Source organism: Peromyscus maniculatus, chromosome 14, assembly GCF_049852395.1.
Source record: "Peromyscus maniculatus bairdii isolate BWxNUB_F1_BW_parent chromosome 14, HU_Pman_BW_mat_3.1, whole genome shotgun sequence".
In the NCBI taxonomy this organism is placed as follows: Eukaryota; Metazoa; Chordata; class Mammalia; order Rodentia; family Cricetidae; genus Peromyscus; species Peromyscus maniculatus.
In genome coordinates this window covers 49,672,670-49,687,363 of record NC_134865.1, presented here as the reverse complement: position 1 = coordinate 49,687,363, position 14,694 = coordinate 49,672,670, and the positions used below count along the sequence as shown (strand labels likewise).

General features: G+C 35.9%; 1 protein-coding gene across 8 annotated transcripts in view; it reads right to left on the bottom strand.

Annotated features, from left to right (window-relative positions):
• Positions 1-14,694, bottom strand: part of Fut8 (fucosyltransferase 8) — a 227,073-nt gene that overhangs the window by 110,177 nt on the left and 102,202 nt on the right. For all 8 annotated transcript variants that reach the window (XM_015991973.3, XM_076550917.1, XM_006973134.4 and 5 more), the window contains one exon: positions 8,942-9,370. In XM_015991973.3, coding sequence (XP_015847459.1) covers positions 8,942-9,144 — 203 coding nt within the window. In that variant the 5' untranslated portion in view covers positions 9,145-9,370. The remainder of the gene's footprint in view (positions 1-8,941; positions 9,371-14,694) is intronic.

Genomic DNA, 14,694 nt, shown 5'->3' with positions numbered 1-14,694 from the left:
ACTTCTATAAAATGGAAATAATGTACTTATTCCTAGGTCTGTTATAGGAATTAAATGAGTTTACACAGCATTTAGGATGCCACCTGATACACAGCAATACATTAATAGCTACTGTTTTGTCTTGCCATTCCTACTGCAACAAATGTTAAGATAATCAAGATGCTAGAGATAAAAAGAGAATCTGACATTGGTCCTTGCATCATATCCTACTGTAACTCAGCATCAAGTGGATGAAATATATAGCACAAAGACTTTAAGAAAAGCTCCACAAAATTATCAGTTGCAGCTCTACTATGGAAAGAATTATAAACAATGTATTGTGCCTACGTACTTGTAGGCTTAGCAATATAAAATACTTATATGGCTTTGGTAAAAACAGATTATAACATTTTACATACAAATTAATTTAAGCTTATTCCTTCTCAAAAATGATTTTGCTCATTTCTATGTCAGGCCTAGTGTCAAATTTAGTTGAGACAAGAGACGAATAATTAACACTCAAAACTTCTACAACCTGGTTCATAGAATAAAAATATCTGTTACCAAGTCCAATGACCTAAGTTTGATCCCCAGAAGGACCCACAGGGTGAAAGAGAGAGCCAATTCCCACAAACCGTCCTCTGATCTCCACGAGAAAGCACTGGCCCATCCATGCCCACACACACATATGTATATATGCACAAAAAATAAAGTATCATTTTTTTAAAGGCAAAGAAAAAAAGTCCAGAAATAACACACTTCCAACAAAGAAAAGAATCTCTAGCCTTCAAAATATTTTTATAAGTAATGTCTGGCATATGACTAAAAACTGATATGTAAAAAGGCAAAGACACTGAGTACTCAAAAGAAAAGATAGCAGAAGTAAATCAGAAGGTGACCTAGAAACTGAAAGAAACAGAAAGTCAGAGTTATGGTAGGATAATTCTTGAAAGACACTTAGAACACTGCGGATACTTTTTATTAATTACTAGTTTGTGTATGAGTGTTTTACCGGTATATGTGCCTGCATGTGGACCTGGTTCTCAGAGGGCCCAGGAGAGGGCATGCGATCCCCTGGAAGCACGGTTACAGAAGTCTGTGAGCTACCACGTAGGTGCTGGGAATTGAGCTTGGACACTCTGGAAGAGCAGCCAATCCTCTTACTCACTAATCTGTCTCTCCAGCCCCAAAGACAGACTTTAAAAAATGAGAATTCTCAAAGAAATCTGAAATTTTCAAAGAAAATCACCTTGATATTGTAGAATCAACCAAATACATGAGTTTGTTTAACAGCAGAATGCAAAGATAAGCTGGAAGATAGCTCAGAAAATACACAAACAGCAAAGAGGAATTAAATTAGTAAAGATGCATAAAGGCATATAACACTGTACAAAGAACTTTTATAATACATGCATTTTCAGTTCTAAAAGGAGAAATGAGAAAGCATAGCTTAGGAATCATACTTAAATTTTTAAAACTGAATTTAGAGATGTCACCTCCCATATTTAAGGAGTTCAGCAAACTTCAAGCTGGATAAAAGCAAATCAAGTTGTACCTTGGCACATCACAGTCAACTGATAAACAGAAGACAAAAAGAAAAGTGCAAATTCAGCCAAAGGAGAAGGTTCACTGAGGTGACTGCAGAATCCTCAACCAAGTGTGATGGTGCTTAGAGATTCTGACAGAAATAACCACAGAAGTGTTCCCAGGCAGGGAAGTCTTTCCGCTTAGGAAAAATAAGGCATTCTAGCAATATAAGGAATAATAAAAATACTTTTTAAGTATAACATACATAGAATGCTATTAAAAAATTGTTGCCAATCAAATTCTGTACCTTTTCTTTAAAAGTATCTTCCAAAAATAAAACTTTAAAAGAATGAGAAAAATCTGAAATAATTTTATTCTCCTTAAAAAATGCATCATAAAAATTACTAGAAGATATCCTTCAAGCTGAGGGAAAATATTCAAAAAACTAAACTATAGGAAGAAATAGTGAACTTAGAAGGGAAAAACATGTGATAAATTGTAAGGTTTTGTTTTAATTGTTTGAGATTTTCACACATGCATATAATGTGTTTTGATATGGTGTTTTTAAAGGTAATAAAACAATAACAGTCTATAACATACTACAACAAAGGTATCCAAAATAGATGAGGCTTTAAAAGTTTGAAAATTACAAGATTTTTTTAGGACTTTCAGAACAATGCAAAAATACTAAAATAAATGATAATAAAAAAGAATGTAGTTTATTATATGTGTGATACACGCATACGAGCATGCAGACGCATGCCGGTGGTAGACATCAGGGGTCTATGATTCTTCCACATTATTCCCTTCAGACAGGGTCTTTCACTAAACCAGTTCTGTTTGGGCTAGACTGGCTCCTCAGGGAGCTCTTGGGATTCTCCTGTCTCTGTCACACAATACTGAAGTGATAAGCCCACATAGCCATTCATACATTTTCAGGGGTGCTGGAAATACAAGCACTCTTACCCACTAATAACCATTAAAAGTTGGTGTAACCTGGCTGTAGAAATGGCTCAATGGTTCAGAGCAGTGGCTGCTTTTCCAGAGGACCAGGGGTTTAATTCCTAGCACCCACATGGAAGCTCATAACCATCCCTAATGCCACTATCAGAGGATACGACACCTTCTTCTGGCCAAGAGCAAGCTCACACACAATGCACAGACATACATATAGTCAAAACACCCATACACATAAAATAATTTTTTAAGTTGACATAAATCACTGTGAAAAACAGAATAAAAGACTATATAATCCAAAAGACAAAAACAGGAGATGAGACAAATGGGGAAGAAATTTAGCAAGATAAAAGAAGACATTAACCTAGAAATAGCATTAAATATAAATGCTAAAATAATTCAGTTGAGGTAGAGGTTGTCAGTCTGAGGGAAAAATGATGCAATGTTATCCTATTTAAAAGAAACACTTTAAATATTTAAATTTGTGCCTAAATATAATTAAGGTTTAATTAAGGCCAATTAAGGTTTAAAACACTAACCAAACATATACAAATACTAGCCAAAAGAAACCTGATATAAACATTAATATTAAATAAATTAAATTTATACCCAAAAAGGTTTTGCTAAAAATAAGAAACCTTGTGATAAGGGGTTAATTCCCAGAAAACAAGACAGTCCTGAGTTAGTATTCAACAAAGGAAAAACCAGAACTGAAAGGAGATAGGTAACAAGCATACCTTTTTCTTAGACAACAAAACAAGCAGTTAGATATTTTACATCTGCATAAAATCAGAAAATCTGGTCAGCATAATCAACTAGCCTAACAAACTAACAAACAACATGCCATAGAAGAGTGGAGCTATAACAGTAGACCATGTTTTTCTTAAGCATTCACCAACAAAAGCCACTTACTAATCCAGAGTAAAATTCAAACTAAAATAATACAGAATATAACTTCATTTGGTTGAAAAATAAGCAAAAAAAAAAAGATAAATAACACAGCCCAACATGTAAATTAAAACACTACATAAATATGATATGGTACTAACAGATCACAACAAAAATTTGAAAATATTTTTATTGGATGACAATGAGGAGTTGACATTGTCAAAAAATGTAAAACACAAATTAATTTAAAGCAAAGCTTTTCAGGTATATACAGGTTGAACATTCCTAATCCAAAATGTGAAATCCAAAATACAACAAAATCTAAAACTGTTAAAAGCTTTATCACTCTAAAAGTTTCAGATTTCAAAGTATTTCAGATTTCGTATTCTTGAATCAGGATATTCAGCTGGTAAAGTTGATGGAAATACTTAAAAAAAAAAAAAGTTCAAATCTGAAACAGTTTGTGGTCCCAAGCATTTCAAATAAGGGGCATTCACTCTATATTACAAAAGGAGGAGGAGAAGGAGGAGGAGGAGGAGGAGGAGGAGGAGGAGGAGGAGGAGGAGGAGGAGGAGGAGGAGAAGAAGCAGCTACTTTTAAAATCAGTGTTATAAACTTGCTAAGAAAGCTTAGAACAGCAAAATAAATCCCAAAGAAAGGAAATGTACAAAAGAAATTATCAAACTAAGAGTAGAGATCAATAAAACAGAAAGCAAACATATGACAGTGAAAACATACAAAATATAAAAAAAAATACAACTGAGAACCTTCTAACACTACCACATCTAAAACTTGTGCTACCTGGATAAAGAAGAAACACAAAATGGAACAAGTTTTGGGCCAAACATGTAAATCATCTTGGATTGCCTAGCCAAGAGTCATAGATGTTTGCAGCCATAACCTTATACATTACTAGAGAACTAGCCTGAGACCATGCTAAATTTGAAAAAAAAATCAAGAGTAAATGGTTGTTTTAAGCTGTGATATTTCTTCGTTATACTATATTGCATTATACTGTATTATATATAATATACATATATATAATTATGTTTATAGGCCAGGTGGTAGTTGTGCATGCCTTTAATCTCGGCACTGGGGAGGCAGAGTCAGGTGGATCTCTGTGAGTTCAAGGCCAGCCTGATCTACAGAGCAAGATCCAGGACAGGCTCCAAAACTACACAGAGAAACCCTGTCTCCAAAAAAAAAAAAAAAAAAGAAAAAGAAAAAGAAAAGTTATGCCTATAACCCGGGTGGTAGAGACAGAAAGATCACCTGGGCTTGCTGGACACTACCCTGGGCTTCCTGGTCAATGAGAGACTCTGTCCCAGAGGGAAAAGATAGACAATGGTACAACAGGACACCACATGTCTACATGTCTTCACAGGCACATGCCTTGTACACAGCGAACATTATATGCACACATATACCTTCTCCCCAACCCCACCCTCACCACCTAACACATACACCAAAAAGAAACTGGTTATAGATTCAAATAACACTTTACCAAAAAACAAACAAACAACAATAAAAAAAATGTAAGTGGCAAGTAAATACATGAAAACAATGTTCAACTCTTTAATTACAGAAGTAGACCCTGAAACTTTGAGATGAAACCACATTCCAGTTTTAAAGGATGACACAAAAATCACTGCCAATAGCAAGTACTAACAAGGATGAGAGGAATTAGAATAGTGTTGTTTAATGAGTCAGGGGGATGGTAGTATGGGTAGGTGCATGTTTGTAGAGACCAGAGGTCAACATCAGATGCCTTCTTCTATCACTCTCTAACCTTAATCAAACAGTGTTGAGGGAGAATCTTTTTGTACACTGTGAAGATATGTCTCTGCCTAAGGTGCCTCCTGATTGGTTTAATAAAGAGCTAAATGGCCAATAGCTAAGCAGAAGATAATAGGCAGAACTTCTGGGAAGAAAGAGAGAGGAATTTGGGAAGAATGTGAGACACATGGGATTAAGCCAGAGAGACACTGAGGGAGTAGGGGATACAGTATGGGGGGAGGTCAAGACCCACATGGCAGAACACAGATTAATGAAATGGATTAATTTAAGTTATAAGAGCTAGTTAGGAATAAGCCTAAGCTAAGGCCAAGCTTTTATAATTAATAATAAGTTTCTCTGTCATTATTTGGGGCTGATGATCCAAAGAAAGTCCAAGTACAAAACAGTCTCTCATTAAACAGTCTCTCACTGAACCTAGGGCTCATAAATTCAACTAGGCTGGGGGGCCAACAAGCTCCAGGGATCCACCTGTCTTTATGCCCCATCCTCACCCCATCACAGTGCTGGGTACATACTGCTGTGCTCACCTTTTACCTGGGGACCTAAACTCAAGCCCACATGCCTGGGAGGCAATAACTTTTCCAAGTGAACCATCTCCCCAGCCCCACCGCCCAAAAGCTTCTTTTGAAGTTAAATATGCACTTAATATATGGCCCAGCAATTCCCATGCCAATTATTTAACCAAGAGGAAAAAAAACCCTATGTTCACATACATAGAAACTTACAGGGCAAAGATTAATACTGCCACTGTTTGCAGTTGTTAAAAAATAGTAACTATCCAATGACCTTCAATAGATAGAAAACATTTTTTTTTCAAAAAATAAAACCCCAAACTGTGAGACATGTAACAACTCATCACTATAAAGGAATAAAAACATTTACTTGGAAATAAAAAAGCATAAAAACTAATATACACAAAATATTGATGAATTCAAATATATTATGCCAAATGGAAGATGCCAGACCCAAAAGGCTTACATACTGCATGACTTTATCTAGAAAAGCAAACATATTGGACAGCCAACAAATAAACAGGAGTCACAGTTGGGAGGCAGGGACAAAACTTAACTAAAAGAAGCAAAAGAACTCTGGGGAGAAGTAGAGTTCTGATATAGCTTGATGGTGATGATTGTATAATTGTGACCACTTGCCAAAACCCACAGACCACTGAAAGTAATACATTTTACGGTAAGGAAATTATTCATCAATGAGTCAGACAATTGTACACATACACATATCCCCGACACCGCCATTCCAATACAATGTGCTTGTACCTTTCTATCCCTCAAAAAGATGTTTTTTAAATTTTCTCCTAAATTTATCATAGTATCAAAAAACTGCAAATTGTAGTTGGAAAGTTAGGTAACTGCTTTTAAAATTATTGTCCTGAATCTTAAAAACTGTCATTTCAGGCTTTTGATTTGTTTTCCAACTCCAATTTATAAGCCTTTATCTCAAAGAAATTACCCACTATTACATTTACCTAAATTAATACGCTATCTTCTGGCTTATGAATATATGTCTTACTATAAAAAAATAGACATCAAACTGAGCACAAAATACTAGCTGAATTATAATAAGGAAAAAAGTCTGAATGCTAATCAAGCACCTCCATGGCTCATGTCCTAGCTTTACAATAAAATCCCCATGGATTGTGTACAAACAGCCTTACCAGTAAGGTCTACAGAAGAGCCTGGGGAAACTTACTTCCCTAATGAGGGAAAATAGCCATGCATTTATTTTTCTACATTTATATGCTTATTTATAAAAATATGCTCATCTGTATAATCTGTTTCTAGATTGTATTTACATTTATTAAGTATGTCAGCTCTTAAAAGCTATTTCTACATTTGAATGCAGTTGTTAGGAATTTCATTTCAATGTACAAAAATATAAAAAAGTGGCTTAAGAGACCCTATGAGGGGTTGGAGAGATGGCTTAGACTTTAGAACAGGTTCTGATCTTGCCTTTGAGTTCAGTTCCCAGCAAAGACATCAAATGTCTCACAAGTGCCTGCACCTCCAGCTCGAGGGGATCTGATGCCCTTCTGCACCCCATGGTACTCGTGAGCACAAATCTATATGCAGAAAGACACATATATACATAATTTTCAAATAATAAAAATTAATATTAAAAGATACTATGATTATTTTTCTTAAGAACAACTCATATTAATAACACGTTTTCCTTCATACAGCAAAAACAAGATACTTTGTAGTAAGAAAAAAGGAAACAGAAATATCAGTACTAAAGATGGAACATGCAGAAAATTCAGTGATTATTCAGGAGCCTAAATTATAAAGAAAAAAATCTTCTCTGGAAGAGAAGTCTCTACTGAGACTTTTAATTAAGATTTTTCTGGGTCAGTGCTTTTTCTGTTTTCAGCTTAGGAAGATAAGAGTTCAGGCCGTGTAGCTATACTGCCGGAATCCAAAGAAGGCTCCACCATTTGTTAAAGTGTAATCTTGGGCAAATTCAATTACTTAACATCCCTTATGATTCTTCATCTGTAAAATGATTGAACACACTACTAGAATCTCATAAAGATATCTTGAAATTAGATAAAATAATCTGTCTTTGGCACAGTACCTGGCATATGACAAATTCCCAATAAATGATAGTTATTATTAGCAATGGCTAAATCAAGAATAATGAATCACATATAAACTTCAATTCAAAGATCACAACTTCCATAACCCTCCCTGACAAACCTCCAATAAGATGATTCAATTCAGGAAATTATCGTCCACTTTCTTGTCCCTGACCACTTAGTTCCTTGCTGAATAATCCTACTGTGACAACAATTACCACTGTCACAACTCACATCAAAGGTATGCCTGCATTTGTTTTTGTAAAAATGTTAACATCCAACATTATCTACCATAGTATATTAAAAAAAAAACAAAAAAAAAACTGATGATGAGTTACAGAGTATACTATGTGAGACATCTGAGCTCTGAAAGCAGTGGGAAATGAAACGGATGCAAATGGTGGCGTGAGAGAACTAGGTCCTCTCTAATGCTCCTTTCCATTCATGAATCATGTTTCTAAAAAGTAATGCATAATTCAGCTCTATCTCAACACTACTTGCTAGTACTGCCAATTACCACCCCTAATGTAAAAGTTTTCCTATCTTCATTTCTAGCCCTGCAGAAAGCTCTGTACACATGCTTATTCTCAGATGTGAAGTTGTCAGACAACTTATAAACTCGGTAACTGTGAGGTAAAGGTATCTATAAATAGATATCACTGCTGATGTTTTCCACTGAAACCAGACTTCGGCTTTCCAAACAACTGATGTCTTTGAACAGCTATGTCACAATTTTTAGTAGACTAGAAGTAATGATAATAATTACCCATGTTCCAGATGCACTGTTCTACTTAACAATGAATTTTTGCTATTCATCGGAAGAATTTAACTAAGAGTAACTAAGCCTTTCAAAAAAATAAGTCTCTGTTGTAGTCCATAGGGTAAAAAAATTTAATGTGCACTAACACAAATCACATAAAGTTTGTGTTCAACAGTCTAAACATAATTGTAAATAAAACATAAGCAAATTAATACCACAGTTTTTATATACTGATTCATATGAAAAATGATTTGCAACTATGTAAACTTTACCTACATTGACTATATAGATATATCACTGACACTTTTTAAATGCCTGCTAAAATAGTTTAAAATTTTGCAAAGACAGTTTGCAGAAATTGTATTTTTCAACAGCAGAATGAGGCCCCATACCTAAAAGCCAAGCACAGTATTTCATCAAATCCTTCAGTATTTCAAACCTACCGGAGAGACTCAGCCATCCTCCTCAAGTCTTCATTTTGTTGTTTTAAGCGTTCCAGCTTTGCAAGAATCTTGGAGAGTTCTCTGCTAGAGTGATCAGGGTGATCATTATCTCGAACCAAATGACCACCTATATAAAACAACAAGGTCCCCCAGGCAAAAAGAATGAGCATAATCCAACGCCAGGAACCAGTCCATGGCCGCATTTTCAGAGTTTCAACTCCGTTCTCTGTCTTCCTGGAGCTCAAAGAATTGGAAACATTGTACTCTGGTCCTAGTTAGCCACACAGGAACATAGGTTTTCTGTTGTTTCAACACATGATGCTTTAGACAAATCAGTCTCTCTGGTATCCTGTGGTGCCTCTTACAAAAGGATCTTCCTGGTGATGCAAGGAGGAAGCTTCCCTGTCCTGTGCTTCGTGGCTCTACATGCTGTGGAAAGAGTAAGAAATGCACTAAGTTGTTTAAGATACAGAAAACAACATAAATTGACATTTATGGAGTCCCAGAAAACCCCATGGTATTATTTGGCCAGGAGGCTGAAAGACAGTTTAGCTACCCAGGACCCGGTAAAAAGTGAACGCTTGAAATTTGTACATTAAGTCAACCACACACATTAGGGTTTTACCTAATGGCAAATAGTTCACTCCAAGCCTAGAAGTCTAATTCCATCACAACTTCTCTTTCTTGAATTGTTGTATAATAAGTCTTATAGAGGGATTCAAAGATTATGTCTTTGAATAATTAACCAAAACCAATTCAGCTATGTACTTCAGGTTAATGTGTTCATTATCTAAAAGAAAAGCAAGTTCTCAGTACGAGTGAATTCATTTCAACTTCTCATCCCTCCATCTTACCACTATTTAACTTGCAAACTAGAGTCTCATGCAATAGCCAACTTTATTCAGAGCATCAATTTATACTTTAAGAAGAGTCACACAAGTGTAAAATCACTGCATGTGGCAAAAGCTATGTTTTTCCATAGAGGCGTATAGACAAATAACAACAGCCAGTTGTGATGAATAACCTGAAGTAAACTCACTCCTGCCCACCACACCTGGGAAGGACATGAAAACACATTCTGAGAATTTTGTATTTTTAAAGAAACTGTGGTCCCAAGATTCGCTTGTTTTCTTGGCATTTTCTCCTTAACCACTCGGAACTCCTCTTGCACAACTCCATTCTTGGACCATTTTCTAATACAAGTGAGGAATCAGTTAGTGAGGTTGACTTATCCACATATATAGAAACAATGCAGAGATTCAAGGCTTCCTGATTAAAATAAAATTCTAGTCTGGCAGCTTAAGCAATGGATTCAATTTAATAATTCATAAAAAACTGAAGTATGGACATGTGAGTTAATAATACTTTGCTATAACAACTTATATAGCACTGAAAATTTCCATCATACCACATACTGAAGCTATTATATACCCTAGCTATTTCCAAGATATTAGGAGATTAGATAGGCAGATGTGCAAATACATAAACAAAAAAATTACAACTTTATTTTTCCCTAGACAATATAGACAACAAAACTTTCAAAAAAGAATAATTTAATCAACAAGGAATAACAAAATAGGCTGAAACATTTTACTTGCAATTATAATGTAAATTATCACAATACTCAAAGATAAGATTTTAACAAAGTTTACAGAAACATATACTTTGTTATAGAAATAACATTGGAATTTGATAAACCAGTATTCAAAATATCCAAGGTATTAAATTACTATATTTGCAGGAAGACTGAGATTATATAAACTATAAAACATTAAATTATTATAACAGTAAAACATGATCATGTTCTTAATTATTAATATTACCTTAACTCTGTTTTTTGAGAGACTGTTTCTCAGAATTCTATAGTTCTTAACAAATATGTTCTAAGTGGAAGTAAAAAAAAATGAGTATTTTCTATGTAGTTTTCCTTATCGTGATTTAAAAGAGTAAGTATTGAACTGTTCTCCCATATGCTAACCACAGCCAAAGCCTAGTTGTTTTCTTGTCATGCTTGAACCATGACTGTCAAAATATGAGCACCATCATTTTGATCTTTTAGTTTGCTGCTGTCTCCCAAGCACTTAGAGCAGTATCTGCCATTTAGTAATCACTGATAAAAACTTTTGACCAAGTAAATGCCTGAACGACTGTGTCACACATGATGTACAAAGACACTGAGCACATCAGCTATTTGACATCTATGTCAAACTTGAGACAGCAAATTTGAAATCGTAGAGCACAATTATAAGCAAAGTGGATTAAAAGTAAAATCATTTGTAAACTTTAGGATTTACTGTTGTCAACACATTATCTTACAATATCTCGAAATTTTCTCAAAGTGGGTTGTTTTCTTTTCAAATGTTTATGATCTTACCCCTATTTAAAATCTCATGATACTCTTCTTCTGAAGAATATTAAATAGATCAAAATATGGTGGGCTTCCTCCCGCCAATGTTTTTGATTTTTTCAATACTGACTTTTAAAAGGATAGAGGTATTTAAATGATTTATTTCTTCTGCTACCTAAAAAATCAGAATATTTTTATTTTTGTTTCTTGAACAACAAAAATACCACAAAAGCAATTTTTCACTAAAGTCTTTTCCTAAATCTGAGAGTTAGAGTGCAATATTAATGAGACCAGAAGTTTGAGTAGAACTGTTACAAGGCCTAAATAAGGTTAATGATATGCAAAGCATTCTGTACTGCTTGGCAAAGAAGAGGTACTCGTGCTACGGGCCGCAGGAATATATCATAAGAACTCAGCTGGTTATGGCAAAGTCACTACCTGGAGGGATCAGGGAATTCCTCCAGAGAAAGCCAAATCCCAAGGAGTTTTTGGTATTACTTGGCTTGTTATATATCAGCTGTATTCTGTTATGAAAATCATGTGTGCCTTCAGTTTTCCCAATTGACTTTTCCCTAAGAAGGGCTAACAGTGTAGACTGATCACTCTCTGGACATACACATTCCAGGTATTTGGAGAACAGCCTCAGGAAAGGCTTTCTCTGGAATCAGATTATCTCCCTTAGCCACTTTCAAGGACTACAGTAAACACCACCCAGGTGGGCGCCCGTTGTTAGTCCCAGGTGGACTAACAATGATAACAGCCCACATGCAAGTCTCCTGACTTATGGTAAATTCCACAAGGAGACACCACCTAGGAGAGGTGGACATTAAGTAATAGCTTTACACAATTTAGCTCGGACCCTCCCTTTATATACCGAGACTTCCAGGGCATGAAGGAGAAGAGAGAAGAAAATGGAAGAACTAGATGGGTAAGAACTTGAGAGGAACGAACTGAGATGGGGAAGAACTAGATTGAAGGGCTAGAAGAGAGGACTAGAGGAACAAGATGGAAGATGAGGAAGAGCCAGATGAGAGAGAAGGAGACAGGAGAGGAGCTGATAGGGGAAAGAACTAGATAGATGAGAACCTAGAAGGGACAGAAGTAGATGAAGGAATTAAGATAGAACCTAGAGGGAACAGTAGATAAATATAGAGAAATCAGGCAAGAAAGGAGCTAGATATGAGAACTATCACAGAATAATAAAGTGTATGAACTAAGGAGTTTCGTGTACATAGATTCATTTCTTCCCATTAAAGATTAATTATCAGCTGGTTGTAGATTCTTCCCGGACCCTGGGAGGGGACTATCGAGGGGCTGGACCCCCATAGTCCCCGGTATACTCGATAAAATGTAATTTTATCTTAATGTTGACAAGGGATAGAGATTAAAATTATATGTGCTATAATACAGAGTTAAGATCAGTTGAATCTGTATTACGCTATATTATGGATAGGTAACCTCACTAGGTGTCAATTTCTTTAACCTGTAAAATGGAAACAACAGTTGTCTTTTCTAGAGAATGTTGAGGAAGATGGCTATGTTTTGTTGAGTTATCCTGTTCTGTGTTACTATTTAGTAAAGGTCTCCTAAGCAGAAGGTTGACGTCATTAGAAGACTTATTTATCCTTTTTCTTTTCTTTCTCTCCAGCATTGCAATCTTACCTAACCTTTGCTTTATATTTGAAAACAGTTTTTCTAAAATATTTTTATAAGCCCATATCTACCATTAAGTTGTATTCCCAGACCTCTTTAAAACAAGCAGAATGAAATCTATATGCATTTCTCTAGTGTTGGTACACTCCCAAAAAGAAAATTTTCAAGGAAAAATAGACAACAAATATTAAAAGTGCACATTTAAGTAAGACCTGCCTCATAGTTTAGGCATAAACATAGTTTGACTCTCCAATGTATTGGAGGATGGGAGAGGTGTCTTAGTCACTGTTCTATTGCTGTGAAGAGGCACCATGACCAAGGCAACTCTTATGGAAGAAAGCATTAACTGGGGACTTATTACAGTTTCAGAGGCTTAGTCCATTATCACCAGGGCAGGGAGTGTGGCTACACTCATGGCACTGGAGCAATAGCTGAGAGCTACATCCTGGTCTGTAGGCCAAAAGAGAGAAGGAAAGACACTTGGTGCCTGGTGTGGGTTTTTGAAACCTCAAAGCCCACTCCTAGTGACACACTCCTCCAAAAAGGCCACAGCTCCTAATCCTTTACAAATACTGTCCTCCCTGATGACTAACAATCAAATATATTAACTTTTGGGGCATTCTTATTCACACCACCACAGCAGGTATGCACATCCATGCATGTGTGGAGGCCGGAGGTCAACATCTGGTATCGTCCTCGACTGTTCTCTACACTCGTTAGTTTCTTGTCACCATGACACAAACTAGAGTCGAGGGGGATGAGGAAATCTTGCTTGAGAAAATACCTCCATCAGACTGGCCTGTAGGTAAGTGGTCCTGGGGGATATACAAGAAAGCAGGCTGAGTGATGGTCTCTGCTTCAATTGCTGCCACCTGGTTCCTGACCCAGCTACTCTCGGTGATGGACTGTAAGCTGGAAGTTGCTTTTGGTCATGGTGTTTATCACAGCAACAGAATACAAACTAATACATTAACTGTCTTTTTCTCCTTGAGACACTGAATCTAGATCTGCAAACTAGCCATGCTCCCCACAATGTTGGCCATGAACTCACCCTGTAAGACTTGAGCCCTAACAAACTCTTCTGTAAGTGGCCTTGGCCAGTGTCTCTTCACAGCAATAGAAAAGGAATTAGAACAAGCCCTGATGAGCAAAACCTTGACAGAGTATAAATGGTAGTAGGCTAATATATTTGGTTTTTAATGAGCAAAGGAAAGATAAGATTAATCAGAGTTTATAAATGCTTTACAATGTTTATGCATATTATCACATGATGTTCACAATTACTTGAGTCTACAGAATATATTCCAATTTTATAGTTGGGTAAGCTGTCCATACATTTTATAACCCATGACAGATTTAAGAAGTTTGCTCTTCACACTACATTATGTTACCAATCAAATGTATATTCATGCAAGTGTATATGTACACATACAACTCAATTAGAAGAATTGTAAATGTACACATTTCACTTCAGTTTATTAATAGTATCACTTTACTTCCTTTGCCAACAACCAATAATGTATGTCTTCTTCAGTCACTCTCCACCTTATTTTGTGTGTGTGTGTGTGTGTATTTGTGTTTTATGTGTGTGTGTGTTTGTGTATGTGCACGTTTGTGTGTGTGTGTGTACTTGTGTGTACTTGTGTGTACTTATCTATGCCAGCATTTGTGAGGCCAGAGACTGACCAGGATGCCTCCCTCAATCTCCACCAATTCTCTGCCTCATTTTTTTGAGATAGTATTTTTAATGTAA